The 11,042-nt window shown below is 42.1% G+C and overlaps 1 protein-coding gene across 2 annotated transcripts; it reads left to right on the top strand.

The window, feature by feature from the left end:
- znf526 (zinc finger protein 526) lies at window positions 1-10,203 on the top strand. Of its 2 annotated transcripts, XM_084089790.1 has the most exons (9): window positions 1-371; window positions 987-1,124; window positions 2,229-2,601; window positions 2,679-2,839; window positions 3,417-3,524; window positions 5,225-6,015; window positions 6,111-6,237; window positions 7,671-9,263; window positions 9,347-10,203. In XM_084089790.1, exons 3-9 carry the CDS (start codon window positions 2,346-2,348, stop codon window positions 9,506-9,508), a joined length of 3,198 nt encoding a protein of 1,065 aa, XP_083945916.1. In that variant the 5' UTR covers window positions 1-371; window positions 987-1,124; window positions 2,229-2,345; the 3' UTR covers window positions 9,509-10,203. The 2 variants fall into 2 exon arrangements, with proteins under 2 accessions (XP_083945916.1, XP_083945915.1); XM_084089789.1 differs by lacking the exon at window positions 987-1,124 and having other exon boundaries at window positions 7-371.
- Window positions 10,204-11,042: the final 839 nt, after the last annotated feature.

The raw sequence follows: 11,042 nt of genomic DNA, 5'->3' as shown, positions 1-11,042 counted from the left end.
GGCAGCACAGAGCAAGAACAGAGGCCAGACAAACGGTACATTTCCATACCCACGATCTTGTTTACGTTAATAAATACTCAACGAGCAGTGCGTCGCGCTGAATACTACTGGTTTCTCGCGGTGAGAAACGCATTGTGAACACCGTAAAGACGAGCGCTGCACGAGGGATTGCCCATCTGCAGCGCGCGAGGCGAGGTTCGGAAACGGTTGGGGGAAAGAAGGCCTCCCCTCAACGATCTTAGACCTGCGGGGAAAAGTGAAGAGCGCCGCCTGACGACCGCCGTACAGCGGGGTGGCTCGCTCAGGAGACAGCGGTGCGCTGCATAAGCTCTGGCAAAATCTGAAGAGCGCCACCAACTGCTCGCCACAAGGTAAACAACTCGTGTGAAACCTGCTAAATGCTGTTGTCTGTGTGCACTACATCATTACTGCCTAGATAGAAGTTGATTGATAATAATGCGTATTGTCAATCAGTTGGATTTCAATATCTGCACCCGTAATAGTCTTCTCGTTTATTGATGGACAGCAAATTGTGGACTCTATATTACACAACTGCCATATGTCATCAACGGATTAGGTAAAATATGAAGCTAAAGTATGAGAATTCCACTTGATGTGCATATAATATTAAATGCAATAAAATATTAAATAAATATTTTCATAAATATCTGACAGTGTTGACAAAAAGTAGGGACACAGCTGTGAAACCTTATAAAAAAGAGATATAAAAATACTAACCTTCTTTTCTCAAGACCTAGTAGTAATATTAAAGTCCACATGAAATCAAATTTGACGGGGTTTTTTTGGCTTTCAGTATGAATATGTTACCCCTACTGTTACCCATAAGCTAGTGTGCTCCAAAACAATGACAAAATTCACATATTAACAATAAGCATTCAAAACGTAGGATGCAGCCAAAATCGTATACTTACTATATAGTAGGCGAAAAACAGTATGTGACAAAAGAAGTATGTCTGAATTCACAGCACTCATAAAAGAGCAGGCATAAAGTATCCGGTTGACCTACTTTTTCCAGCAAGATTCTGAAGTGTGCATACGATGGACACTACTATCCCGTGAGGCCACAGGAGAGGACTAGCAGTGAAGCGACGTAACTGACGCTGGTAGGTCACATGATGGTGACAACATGGCGAATGTAGTATGTCCAGATTACATACTACACACATTCTTACTATATAGAACATACTTTTTTAGCGGTCGTAAAGTACCGAAAGAGAGAGTATTTGATTTCGGACATAGCCACCGTCTCTCACTTCCGCCAATGTGGATAAATGATTTTGATGACATCCCTCTGCACTTCAGCTTCTCATAAGATTTTCTGTCCAATCAAATGCTCTCTAGAATCTAAAGTGTCCAACCCCCTACATTATAAACAGATGCTGAAGCTGCGGCTAAAATCCATCACTTGTTCTCACAGTGTAAATATGCTTTACATTTAGACAAATGAAGTCTGGTTTCACGTTATTGTCATGCGAACTGCCGCAGCGCGCCCACAATCTTCTCCGGTCCAGAGACTACAGCACAGAGCGGATAACAGACCAGAAAACATATCACACCCCTTTGAATTCTGAACAGAATGCTATATTTTAAAGTGATATGGAGGAGATTAGGAGGAGAAACGGTTAGAGATTAGGAGGAAACTGCGGCTTTACAGAGCTCAACGGCTCTAGCCGAGCTGTTATAAACTAAACGCTATTGGCTTTTTTTAAAAAGGGGAGGAGCTGTTGGATATGTCCAGCCCTGTCTTCCTGTTTCAGTGGAAATTACGTCAACACATTGAATAATGCTGCGCGTTTTAAGTTATTCGAAGCCTGTCCTAGGCTGATTTGTATTGAAGTATGTCAGCTTAGGACGGACTTCGAATATTAAACTTAATATTGCTACTAGGGTTACTGAGTTATGGTCTAGTATTGAATGATAAAATAAAGAGAAAATCAAATGAAATTGTACAGTTGTGTTAAGAACATTATAGCGACCATCTCGAAGTGGAAATGTTACTTTTTTTAAAACTAAATGGCAGATAAAGTGGTGTGACATGTTTTGTCCCATGTCTCGATGATTATATAAATAATATCTGTAATATCTATATAATTATTGGCCTGTGGAAATCTGCTCCTAAACGATAAATGAAAGGCCAGACAATTTATCTGGGAGTCTATCTTCTGACAAATCTGTATAAGTTGGATTTCCTTCTTTTTTTGTTTCAGGTTGTTTTTAGGCTTAAGATTCATATCTGGCATGAGAATATATACTGAACCCAGTGGCTGTGACTCATCATAACCCCAGCAAAAGTCTTCGCATCTGAACAGGTTTAAACTGTTACCATGAGTGATCAGGAGTATGTGGAGCATCAGTACATGTGCAGTGAGTGCCAGCAGCTTTTTAATACGCTGGAGGAGGTCTTGGTGCACCAACAGATCCACACCGGGGCAGAGGGGGACGAGGTGGAGATCCTGCCGAGCTTTGAGGACTGTGACGCTGGAGAGAGCCAGTATCAGTGCCTGGAGTGTGGAGCCATCCTCAGGAACCCTGACGAACTGCTGCTGCATCAAGAGCTGCACATGAGAGAGGCAGGCCAGGGTGAGTGCGCTACTGTACATGTCAGATTGTTTCCTTTGGAAGTGCGTGTAATCAGCACCTTAATGCTTTATTTTCAGAGCTATGTGAGGTCACAGAGGTGGATTCTGTCGACGCAGAAGTGCCAATCCAGTACCAGTGTCTGGAATGCCTGGCTCTCTTCGAGACACCTGAACTGTGGTTGGCACACAGACAGACACACAGCAGAAGCACCACCCACAGCAGCCTGAACACTGACACAGTGAGCACACACACACACACACTGATAAACTGAGCTGGGTATCCATGCAGATCTGATTCGCTCAGCTTCTGGTTCATTTGGGAATGCTCCAGCTGTAATTTTCATTTGTATATGAAAGAAATTCTCTCTCAGCTAATGAACCTTTTGACTTTTTTGAATTGTTTATGAAAATGGGAATTTTAAATGAACAAACTATGCAGTTATGTGGATACCAGCAAAATAAAACAATACTTGTTGTGTAGATATCTAATATTGACAGACTAAATAAACAAAACAAATCTGTAATATCAGATTTGAGCTAATAACTCGAGTAGTGTCAGTAAGACAATATTGCTGTCTAATAGAGAAATCAATTATTAACATAAGTGAAGCTGTCTACACAGTGAGTGCCACTGTCAGGCTCTTGACGTGCTCAACAAACAAGTTGTGTGGGTACATACTCAGAGAATAAAAGATTTGTCTTGTCATTTAAAGAATCGTTATCAAGATCATTCAAATGAATATTGTGATTAATCAGAAACTCTTACTGAAGAACTATCTTTTAAACAGTCTAATTTCATTTTGTGTTCTGTTTCAGGAATATGTTCTTCAGGCAGATGGTACAGTCACTCCGGTTCAGTTGCTTAATGTGCAAAATCTAGTTCTGGATGAACAGAGGGCAGGCCAGATCCTGACCCTAGCCCAGGTCTGTTGCATACTACATACATTGATACACACACAACAAATACATTCTTTAAAGGGGGTCTGTTTTACTCTGATCTAACCATCTAAAAGATTACCGGTAATGGTCTGGTGTCGACTAATGAAAATCACCCAGCTCGAGGGGCGGCACCAAGCGTGCATTTGAAAATCTCGCTGCACGCAATTGGATAACACTACGACCAATCACAACAATAAACCCAATAGACATTCTCTGATTAGACTCTTACCGTATCCGGTCGGCGAAACAGCAAAAATGCCATTCTTGCAAAGGAACGATTCGAGTGGCGTCTTCTGTTCCTGTTTTAGATAAAAAGCCAAGTCTAACTCGTTCATTGTAGCGGCCAAAGCCGTTTCAAACAACTGGTGTTCATCCATAGCCATCTTGCAATGTTTACTAATGACGTCACAGCGCTGTCGTCATATGTTTAGCTCGCCTCTGGCCCGCCTATATCAGATAACCCGATGTGATTGGTGCAGCTCAGATCGAGGGGCATATTTAATTCAACACCAGAGTAACTCGCTGAGCAAATTCAACTTGTGCTCTCGTGAGAACTCTGGATTACCAGGGTAGTCCTCCCCATTCATTAGTCCAAATTCCTGCTGTAAACCATAGTTAAAATATGGTGTCACAAAACTTCACAGGTATAAAAATAAAGAATAAAAATCTTCTTAACTGTTATTTTCTTCTTGTTTTGTTACTTAAGATAAAAAATAAACAACTACTTAAAATACACGACACATTAAAAAAACGTAATGTTGAGTACTGAACTTCCATCAATCCATCAATGAACTGATGTTCATTCCATCAATGAACTTTGTCCATTTTTGTGACAAAAATATTTTTTGAGATGGTTTTCGTTGAATTAATCAACAAATCTTCAGCCACAGCTGCCATGTAATGAGATAAATACCAAAGCCTGTCATTTAGACAGTATTTGGGAACTTCAGTTCAGTAAAGGTGCAGTAAACCATTTTTGTAAAACGCTGTTGGAAAGAGCACCACAACAAACTTGTAGCCGATCAGCAGTCGGGGGCGTATACACTCATGATGGGAGAGTAGAGATGGCTGAGAGACTTTACAAAAGAGTTAAGGTCAGAGGAATATCACTGGAAAATGAAGGGTTATGATCAGGCAAGAGCTTTAGGACCCGTGTTAATATAAGAAAAGCTTTCTAGCGCTGGAGAGACCTGAAGGCCTGAAAACTGACGCTTTTGACGAGGTTGGGTTGTCTCTGCTCCATACGCGAGTAACATTGGTTTTCATGTGTGTGCTGCTGGCGACTAACAACGAACTCTTGCTTGTATAAACTTGTGTGCTGTATGTACATTTTTTGTTCTTCCGCGTCTTACGTTTGTCATCATCTTTTTATTTTGCTTTGCTTCTGCTATGATAAAGAAGAATGAAGGGATGGGGGTGTGTTTGTTTGGGTATCCACTAGTGTTTTCAACAATGAATCTCAGAAATCGCTTGCCTTTGATAATTTTTCAAGAAGTGTGCTTGGGAACATTCTTACGAACTTCCAGGAAATTCGTTTAAGACATTTCTTGAATCCGGCCCCAGGTTGTTCCCATCTTGTTCATTCTGAAGGTTCAGTGTGATAATGTCTGTGCCTATTGCCATATTGTTTTAGGATGTTGTAGATCCCTATTTCTTAGCTTACCTCTGTTGCTTTAATTTTTCAGGCTCTACGAGAGCAAGAAACCCCATCTAAAACTGCAGGCGCTCCTAGAACTATGCTAGTGCCAGCAAACGCTTCCATGCCCGGCTCCACTTCTGCGATGCTCCGTCTACAGTTCTGCTCCGCCCAAGCCATCGCTGACGGTTCTGCCTCAGCTACTCTCCGAAAAGCTAAACTCCTCGCCCCTCTCTTACCTACCGATCCTATCCGGCTGGACAATGTGGCCACTTTGAATCTTCTTCCTTCCTCTGGCCAGGTGAACACACTAAAGAAGGAAAATGAGGAAATTTTAATTATCCATCCTTATGAGTGTTCTGAGTGTAATCTGCTGTTTAGCACACCAGAGGATTTCCTTCAACACCAGGGGGAGCACTTCTTAGGCCAGGACAAAGAGAGTGGGGACACTGGGGTGATGGTGGGGTATGATGACAGTTCTGGGGTTAAGGAAGATGAAGGAAGAAGCGACGGATCAGAAGAATGCAGCAAAGTTGGCAAAGTTAGTGGTGGGAGACGTACGTACACTGCCCGCTCAGCTGCTTTGGGTTTGACGGCGTCCGTCTCATCCAGCAATCTTCAGTGTGAGGAGTGCAAAAGAACGTTCACCTCTGCCAATCGGCTTGTGGCACACCTTCGTGTGCATGAACAAGGAACACACGAGTGCCCAGAGTGTGATAAAGTGTTTAAGAAGTTGGTGTCCCTTCAGACACACATGCGCACACACTCCGGTGAGGCACGTTTTCTGTGTGTGGACTGTGGACATGGTTTTACCACAGAGATGACTCTTATGATACACAGGTAATAACACACACAAACTCTACAGCCAAACATAATAACTTGCTTGTGATTTGCATATCAAACATGGCATTTTTGTTTTGTCTTCCCCACTTAAGGAAATCCCATACATCTGAGCCACTGCACAAATGCCCATTTTGTGCCAAAACCTTCACCAACATGACCAAGTTCTTGTACCATCGCCGCACTCACCGAGTACGTGAGCCGACCACTCCAGTCTCTCAGGTGATTGTCGGTTTTAGGAAATTAGCAATGCACAAGATCAGTATTGTGTTATTTATCAGTCGATATTAGAGATTAAATTTGTCTAATTTATCCGTATTGGTCAATATTAGATATACAGTGCAATGCATAAGTGAATACACCCATGCTAAAGTTGACTAAAAAGAGGAATAAAAAATCATATTTTGGAAATTGAACTTAATGCCTTAATTTAAAAAATTAGGAAAAATCCAATCTTTAAGGACACCAATTTTCTTTGTGAATGAATAATGTATCGTAAATAAATAAATGTTCTTCCTTAAAATACATGGTGCATAAGTGAGTACACCCCTATGTTAAATTCCCATAGAGGCAGGCAGATTTTTATTTTTAAGTATTTTTTTTAATTTTTTTTTAGGATACTATGCATCCTGATAAAGTTCCCTTGGCCTTTGGAATTAAAATAGCCCCACATCATCACATAGCATTCACCATACCTAGAGATTGGCATGATTTTATTTCAGTTAGCCTAAAAGCTAGTTTGATTTGCATTGAGAGATGATCTTATGGAAAGTACCCCATGCCAATCTCTAGGTATGGTGAAGGCTATGTGATGATGTGGGGCTATTTTAATTCCAAAGGCCAAGGGAACTTTATCAGGATGCATAGTATCCTAAAAAATATTTTAAAAAAATACTTAAAAATAAAAATCTGCCTGCCTCTATGGGAATTTAACATAGGGGTGTACTCACTTATGCACCATGTATTTTAAGGAAGAACATTTATTTATTTACGATACATTATTCATTCACAAAGAAAATTGGTGTCCTTAAAGGTTGGATTTTTCCTAATTTTTTAAATTAAGGCATTAAGTTCAATTTCCAAAATATGATTTTTTATTCCTCTTTTTAGTCAACTTTAGCATGGGTGTATTCACTTATGCATTGCACTGTATATCGGGCAATATTTCCCCTTTTATATACTTTAGATTGTCCTTGGCCTTCACAAAATTGAACTCGATCTTTAAGCTCAAATGTGAAAACAGGAAATGAGCATGTACAATTTAATATTCAGTATTGGTGATGCTTATCCAATATTTACATTTTTTAAAATGTGTAAATAAAAATTTCACACAAAAAAAACATCTGCTGATAACCAATATTGTACAGATATATTGTGCATCCATTAAAAAATTGAATGATTGCATACTTGCACTAAGGTCTAACTTTGCATTTCCTTTTTTTCCATTTGTAATTAGATGCAAATTAAGCATTTTTTTGTTTTGTACGAATTTACACTGTTAGTGCTTTTATTTGTTTTATCCACATAAACTGCAGAACCTAATAATTACACAAAGACCTGTTATATACTTTTCTTTCCTTAAGATGGAACTGAATGTGAACTGTTAACAACAAGAAAACATATGTAAGATAAATTCAACTCTCTCCCCTCTGCAGTTTGTACTGGCACAGCAGTCTCCTCTCTCTATCATCCAGAGAGCAAGAGAACGAGAGACTGCTTGGAGAAAAGAAAGACAGTTGGTGACAATTCCTCCTGTGAAAGATGACAGAAAAGAGTCAAGCGACACAGGTCCTGTGCTCATTGAAGGTATTGCCGTGGTCTCCCAGTCTTCAGAGCCGACAGAGAATGGGCTTTATGTTGAACACTCAAACACAGAACAAGACCAAAATGGAGGGAAAATGCTGACAGACGACCCAAACCATTCAGCTACTGCCTATGTGGAAGGAGGGGGAGGGGGAGAAGAGGAAGGTAAACGCAGGACTCCTGCTGCTGAGGAAGATCCAAAGTTTCCGTGCTCTATCTGTAAAAAAAGATTCTCTTCGCAGGTCCGTCTGTTGCGCCATCGCCGAACGACTCATATGACCGAAAGGCGTTTTAAATGCAACATCTGTGGGAAACCGTTCAAAAAGCAAATCCATCTGCGAAACCACCTGCGCACGCATACGGGCGAGCGGCCGTTCCAGTGCAGCGTGTGCGGAAAGACCTTTTCCTCTCTTGCTAATCTTTCCCGCCATGGACTCACACACACGGGAGTTCGTCCGTACCGGTGTGACATTTGCCACAAAGCCTTCAGCCAGTCGTCAAATCTACGTCAACACCGTCAGCATCTTCACAGCAATGCAACACCCTCGCCCTGTCCAGACTGCTCTGCCACTTTCATCCGTCCTGCTAAACTCGTAGCTCATCGTTTCCTTCACCACCCAGGGTCGCCGGCACCTTACCCCTGCCCGCACTGTCCCGAGGGGTTCTTGCGCAAGCGGCAGCGAGACATACACTGTCTGGAGGAGCATACCGACCTGACTCAGCCTCACTGCATCTCCCAGGACTCCCAGGTTAGAGGTCAGCAGGGTTCAACAGATGACACCGAGCAACAAAGCGCTCCTTCAATGACCAAACCCAATCTGGATTGCACTATTTGCGGCAAGCGCTTAAACTCTCCTGCAAATCTTCGCCTTCACCAGCTAAGTCACGGACTTGGGCCCGGCCGGCCACGAGGCTCCAACTCCGGCCTTGGGAAGTCTCATCCCTGTCCGGTGTGTGGAAAACTGTTCGTTTCAGCCTCAAGCGTTACGCTACACCAGAGAGTTCACACCGGCGAGCGCCCGTATCCTTGTGCGATCTGCGGAAAACGTTTCCGCCAGAACACGCACCTCCGGGAGCACCTCCGCACCCATTCGGGCGAGCGTCCGTTCCGATGCGAGTTCTGCGAGAAGGGCTTTGTGCAGAGCATGCATCTGGCAGAACACCGGCGCACACACACGGGCGAGCGGCCGCATGCTTGCGGTGAATGTGGAAAGACATTCAAAACCATTTCGAACCTTAGGAACCATCGGAAGACTCACGCTCGCTCCCAAAAGCAACAAGAGCCGGAGCACAGCGGAGAAGCAGCGCTCGCAGAATCCAACTCAGAAACTGTCACTGTTGTGGAGGCGTCCGAGATGGACATGGCAACGGCAACAGCAATACCATCTTTCTGCCAGCTTGGACAGCCGCAGGTCTTTCAGATACAGACATCTAACCTGACACAGGTCTGTATGCTTGTTTTGCTTTGTGCAGTTTTGTTCAAATCTTTGTGCACCAAGTAATGGTTTATATTTTCTCTCTGTTTCAGACTCAGGGCACTCCCACTATCATGTGTAATGAGTTTGGAGAGACTATAGCCATCATTGAGACAAGCGGAGACCTGGCAGAGGCCATCGAGCTGTACCACACTGCACTGGAGGGTGGCATCAACATGGAGGCCATCACTGTGGACAACCTACAGTTGTTGTGAGAGAACAGTGACCATCATCTTGGAGATTAAAATGATCTTAAGTAATGTCAGATGGGTCAGAACAAGCATCGAGACAAAAAAGGACAAGTTGAATTAGGCCGTCTAAGACAAGGTGTTGCAAATTCAAGACATTGTATTGATTTCCATTGAAGTTCTTGAATGTGTGAATAAGTGTACCTCAAAAAGCCACTCTAATAGATCCATTCAAATATTTTTCAGCCTTGTTTTGACTTTTTTGAGACAAAAATAGGGCTGATTTTAGAGGATGCAACTGAAGTCTGATAAAATTGCTCCTGTTTTGGGATTAGGAATGGACAGTATGGCTTGCTGATGACACTCTTGTTCTGACAGAAGGCATGATGGCACAGATTTAGAAAGAAATACACCCATAGACAGTGGAGCAAGTTGATACCACAGGACGGCTGAAAATGATTCCTAGTTTACATTCTTGAGCTGCAGTTCTTGCGAGGAGGTAGTTTAAGGGCATTGAGCTGAGGAACAAAACAACAGGGAAGAGGGAAAAAAAAACATGTTAGTGCTCATCATGGACAGACATTATGCACCATCACTGCGATGGACAAAGGATCCCCATGTGTTACATACATGACATTTCTGTCTGTACACTGAATGTTTGTAGCTTTTTTTAATGTTATGATGCTGATTTGGAGAAGTCTTGCTAATAAACTTTACCTGTTCGTCTGTGTCTCGCTTGTAATTGCTTTGAGGAAGTGTAGTTATAACAGAACTAGCCAGAAATCATGATGTCACCTGCAGGGATAGGCAACTCCGGTCCTGGAGGGCCACTGTCCTGCAGAGTTTAGCTTCAGCCCTGATAAAAACTCACCTGCCTGTATCAATCTAGTAATCCTGAAAACACTGATTGCCTAGTTCAGGTGTGTTTAATTAGGGTTGGAGCTAAACTCTGCAGGACAGTGGCCCTCCAGGACCGGAGTTGCCTATCCCTGTCTTAAAGGGACAGTTACAAACTGAACATTCTGTCATCATTTCCTCTATTCTGTGGAACAGGTATATGATATTTTGAAGAATGTTTCAACTGTTTTGGTTCATACAATTAAAGTCAAATGTTGCCAAAATAACATTGGAACACCCAGACTTTCATTGAATGTACAAAAACACACCGACACATTTTGAAAATTTTCCACAGACGAAAGTCATACAGGTTTGGAACAATGTGAGGGTAGGTATATTAACTTTTTTTGAGTTAACTTTGAATCTGTTTTGATGTTACGTGGAATCTATTAGTCTCTCCATACTGTAATTGGCTTTGTAGGTTGATTTCCTGTACAGCACCAAATACCCACAATGTAGCATACTTGCATATGGACACAACCCATCATCCCTTTATTCTTAAAAATCACGTGAAGCATCTAATAGCTTGATGAACTGTGAGCTTTTCAAAACTCAAAACTTCTTCCCCGGTCCAAAAAGAACATTTACATGGATGTCATCCCAGAATCACACACACAAAAACAGATCAATGACATTTTACTAAAAAGAAAATCAAAATGCACGT

Source organism: Abramis brama (assembly GCF_963993115.1).
Source record: "Abramis brama genome assembly, chromosome: 17".
Classification (NCBI taxonomy): domain Eukaryota; kingdom Metazoa; phylum Chordata; class Actinopteri; order Cypriniformes; family Leuciscidae; genus Abramis; species Abramis brama.
Note: the sequence above shows the minus strand (reverse complement) of the source record. Positions and strands in the feature narration are given on the sequence as shown.